This window comes from Atta cephalotes (genome assembly GCF_000143395.1).
Source record: "Atta cephalotes unplaced genomic scaffold scaffold00048, whole genome shotgun sequence".
NCBI classification, from domain to species: domain Eukaryota; kingdom Metazoa; phylum Arthropoda; class Insecta; order Hymenoptera; family Formicidae; genus Atta; species Atta cephalotes.
This window is the reverse complement of record NW_012130112.1, coordinates 530,746-535,931: the sequence shown is the minus strand read 5'-3', so window position 1 is coordinate 535,931 and position 5,186 is coordinate 530,746. Positions and strand designations below refer to the sequence as shown.

General features: G+C 36.4%; 1 protein-coding gene across 1 annotated transcript in view; it reads left to right on the top strand.

The window, feature by feature from the left end:
* The window catches only part of LOC105622778, a 159,351-nt gene that overhangs the window by 139,227 nt on the left and 14,938 nt on the right, over positions 1-5,186 (top strand). The window contains exons 2-3 of the mRNA XM_012204190.1: positions 2,704-2,839; positions 4,228-4,367. Coding sequence (XP_012059580.1) covers positions 2,704-2,839; positions 4,228-4,367 — 276 coding nt within the window. The remainder of the gene's footprint in view (positions 1-2,703; positions 2,840-4,227; positions 4,368-5,186) is intronic.

Below are 5,186 nucleotides of genomic sequence, written 5' to 3'. Positions count from 1 at the left end.
CTTCTAATACTCTCTCTCCTCCTCCCTCCCTCCCTCCCCCTTCCCTCCTCTCTCTCTCTCTCTCTCTCTCTCTCTCTCTCTCAGAAATAAAAATTGTACATCTCATTTTCGAAATTTTATTTTCAAATCTCTATCTCTCCCTCTTTCTCTGCCTCTCAGAGAGAGAGAGAGAGAGAGAGAGATGCTTTCATGTATTTCAGTCGTGAGCGACATTTGCAAAAAGAACTAGCTTCCATTTCTGTATAAATAAATAAATATTACATGCAGGAGCAGCTTTTCCGAAATATTCTCATCTCGGGCGCGCGCGGCCAAAATGGCTTTTCATTCACGTCAAGACATCGGATTAATGTTGCATTATGCGCGCCGAGCAGCGAATAAACAAAGACGAGGAGGCGACCACGGTACGCGATCTTGATCATAATGAGCCTTAATATTAACATTAATCACCCGCGCGAGATTGGCGCTCGGGAGCGCCCTTAGAAATTATCGGTCTACCTGGTTGTTATCGCTGTTTATAATTACATCGATTAGTATAATGAATCGTGAAATGCTCTCCCAGCGCGCGGAGATGAAAATTGTGGGGATGCTGACGACGATGACCTGGCTTCTCTCCTTCTCTATCCCCTTTCTCCTGTTTCTACCCCGCGTTCTTCACTAATTTAATGTGGGGACGTTGTTCGTTAAGCGCGTCTTCATCACACCACGCGGCACGTCTAAAATTACCTTTCGTCCTTGTCGTCGTCGTCGTCGTAGTCGTCGTCGTCGTCGTCGTCGTCGTCGTCGCAAAAGATAACGCATTACAAATTGATCCCAAGGGGGTCGCGGTTTCCCTCTTTTAGGTTAATGATATTTCCAATAATTTCAATTCCTCGCTGACTATATCACGCGCGGTTTTCCACGCCATTGATAGTGATACGAAAAAATTCCATCTTCCTGTGGTATGAAAACTACGTTGGAGCAAGCCCAGTTCTGTGCCCGAGAATGATGAGTGATTCACTGGGCTACTAGCGGAACGACACAAATTGTCGGAAGAACGTTCATTTCGTGCGGAGGATGAATATATATTTCTCAATTGTATTGTTTCATTCATTTATCAAGCTTTAGAGAGGCAACATGAAAACTAGGTATTAAATCCAGTCCTCGGAAATAACATTATAAATGCGGAATTTGTACGCAATTTAAAGAGTTAATGGGACGATATTAGGGAGTTTTTACAATATCATGTATCCAGATATGGTAAACGTCATAGTGGAAAGTCTGCGCGTGTGTAACGTTCTACTAAATAACATGATTTTAGCGTTTATTGTATCTAGATACATGGTATTGCAAAAACTTCCTATTGTCGATAAAGCAATTTAATAGTACAAGGAGCATCCCAAAAGTAAATTTTCCTATCGTAGGAAAATAAAGTAAAGTAGGACAATTAGAAAATTTTTTTTTTTAACTTAATCCTCAAGTTACTTCTCTACGTAATCACCATTGAAATTTTAATACTAACGTGACACCAATTTTTTAATGTCAGTAGTATGAAAAAAATGTGTTTTTAATTGAAAAAAACGATTTCATTTCAGTTTTAATTTTATCGTCACTGTTAGATTTTACCATTCAAATATTTTTAACACAGAAAACAGGTGAAAATCAATCGATCTAGAGAGAATTCTATGGTGGATGAGTAAAATATTCTTAATGAAATTATGCCTATAAATCCTGTATTCATCTTGTTGATGAAGGCACATCATGAAAAAAAAAAAAACTTTCTTCGAAAAAACTTTCAAAAAGCTTTTTTAAAGACTTTTCAAAAAGACTTTCTTATTTGATGATGAATATTTATAACAGTTTCGTGTCTTGCAGTCAAAATTAAATTATTATACGTAGTTTGGCAGTTGGACACGTTTTGTGTTGATAACGTTTTGTGTCTCTTTTAATTCAAATTGATTCAGATAATTATGGTTGCAATTGAAGGTGACTGTAAATGAAAAAAGTGTTCCAACATGTTCCAAAAAAATTTCTAGAATACATAATTTTTTTCCTATAATATAGGAACTTATTTTTAGAAATATGCATTTCGTAATATATGAGATAATTGAAATTTTATAATTCTATGAGGTAGTTTTTTCAGTTCTATTTTTTTGATCAATAGAACAAATTACATTAAGAAAGATTTTAATTCCATTTTTATCGAGTTAGTTTTCACAGCATGATGAATTGTTATGTCGCAATATTACACCCAAAAAAAAATATTCTGCCGATTAGCGATTCCGTGTTAATGTCAGAGAAGTTTCCATTATATATACGACCTTAAGAAGAGGAATACTCAAAGTAGAGGAATTTCGTATAATTATAAGGTGCTGGATTTAATATTGCAATTCTCTAACTAGAAGAATGTCCTGCATGTCATGTACTGACATGCAGCACATGTAATTACGATAGCACGTAAACGACAAACTTCTTTTAACAAATAAATGTGCTGGTATCTTGCTACAACCATTTACTTCAAAAGGCTATTCGAGTTGTTATAATTTTCTATAAAAGAATTTATTTTTGATCATAGCTCGTGTGTTCTCATTTTTTTATAGATGAATACATGTTGTAAGTACACGCGCCTGATTTATTTAAGATTTTTTGCTTAGAGGAAATGTTAAGAGATGTTCCCCGCTTATTGGCAGAACTTTTTTTGGATGCATCTCTTTTTTCGTCTTTCAGGTTCATGAATCCACTCAACGAATGGTCGTCCTTCGTTCCGTGAACCTCATGAGCACGGGACGCTACAGATGCGAGGTTTCAGCGGAGGCACCGTCTTTCCAGACCGTTTCCGACCATTCGGATATGACGATAATCGGTAAGAAGCGAGGGCGAACAGATTAGTATTAATTTAGAGTTTTATCTTTCAAAGAAATCGCGCAATAATGGCAATCCAGGCCTCTCGCAAACTTTGAGGTATTGCGTCGTTGATTTAGCCTTACAAGGCGACGCTACTATTTTTCTTCTCGCTGATTCTCATTATCCGAGCAAATGTTATTACGATCAACCGAAAAGAAAAAAGAAATTGTGCCGACTAATCATGATCTTATTCATGTTTGAATTAAAATTAAACCGCGAAGAAGAGATTTATCACATTTGACGTGTAGACCACGGTGTGAGATATTTTTTGGAACGGTTTAATTCCGAGACAAAGATTTATACGTATCATTTGATGAAGGGATTTCGGTTTCATGTTCAAGAAGAAAAAAAGGAAGAAGAGAGATTTTCTACCGCGGGATTAGATATTTTAACGGCTTTGAAGGTTTCATAAGCCACTTTACGCGCGAATTAAAACAAATCGCAGTTCTAATACCTCCGAAAGAGTTAATTTCGTCGCGTTGGTTTTTGATTTGTGAGAGGGAACATTATCTATCCCTCAAAAATATCGACTTACGACCAGTGACGAATTACTGATGATTCTTGAGACGGTAATGCGTCTACGACTTATCGTTTGAAACACTTTTCGTTAGTCTTAATTGCTTTATTATTAACGTGCGCCGGCGGAAACGAAGCGTTTTTCTTCAATCGCAGACATGACAAACTCGAAACCGATATTCGCTCTCAATTATTTATCGCGATTTCCATGAACATTAAATTCATTGATGTAAAATCTGCCCTTGCTTCTCATCTTTAATTATTCCTAGCTTGAATATTACCAACACTTGCGCAATATTCTTCACAAATTAAACACTTCATTAATAATATCGTATGAAAAATATCGATTGAAAAGCTTTCTATATACCACAGCTATGTGGAGCTTTAATCGTTTAAGTCTAAATAAGATCCGGAGCTGGTTTTTCATCCAATCCTTTTAATCTGGGACGCGATTCGATTATTATTTATTCTCTGTGGGATTTATTCTCTCTGGGGACCGAGGGACAAGATCTCGATCGCTTCAATTTTTGCGCCGATTACTCCGAGCGCACGTTTGAATATCCATTCTATTCATATAGCGTATATAAAGTTAAATGCATTATATTGAGTGCAATAATTACAGTAAAGTGTTACTCCATTAAAATTTCCACATTGGTAAGCGTAAACAAGTTAAACTGGCCGCAACAAAATTATAGAAAATTATGGTTCAAGCGGGATTGCACAAAAATATTCGAGTGGACAAGTTAAAAGCCCGATCGTTTTGTCTAATCGAAGAACATCGCATCCTTTTTGTCATAGCGGATTGTTTTACGTATATCTACATAATTTCAGCCCTCCCGGAAGACGAACCCGTTATCACGGCGCGACCCGGGAAACATCGTTATCAAGTCGGCGACGTCGTGCGGTTCAATTGCACTTCGACGAGGTCGAAGCCACACGCCACGCTCAGCTGGTTCATCAACGGCGACCCTGTGAGTGCTCGAGACACGAAGCATATCTCTTCCCCCTCCCCCTCCCCCCCCTCCCTCTCTCTCTCTCTCTTTCTCTGTCTGTCTGCGTACCGCAACTGTGTGAATGTCTTCTCAGGTTGTCGGAAGCGTAAAAGGTTCGCGGTAACGTCACTAACATCCGAGATACGCCATGATCTCGGAAAATCCGTTTAGAATAGTCTAGAGATTCGCGCACGCTTACGTACGCAGTTGAGTAACAGGACGAGGCTTTATTTACGAATTTTCTAAAATAGTTGTACTTATTATTAATACTATTATTAATCAGAAACATATTTCATTATATCACATATTACGTATTTAATTCTCTAATTATTTTTCAATTTTTCGAGAATGAAAAAAAACTCTATATTATTTTGAATTTTTTCGAGATAATAATTAATTATGGGATCGAAAATTTTATTCTTTGTTTATTCTATTTTATACATTACAGTATAGTATAGTGTAATGAAATTTCAATTAAACATTAATCAAGTTTTAAATTAATATTTAATTTAATGAAGTCCAAGTAGATTTTACTTTTCACGGATCGAATTCTAAACGCTAAAATTTTCGTCACATGTTCCTTCCGTGACAAAGTTAATAAACGCTCATATTTATTATCTCTTAATAAAGACTTTTTCTTCGTAATACATGTTTTACTACCATGATCATTACCGTGATACTATCATAATATGAAATTATGTCTATAAAAACGTATTAGATATTAATATACGATTACAAGGAAAAAGTCATAACAATTAGCCTTCACTTTTTTCCTCTCTTAATTTCTCTCTCTCTCTC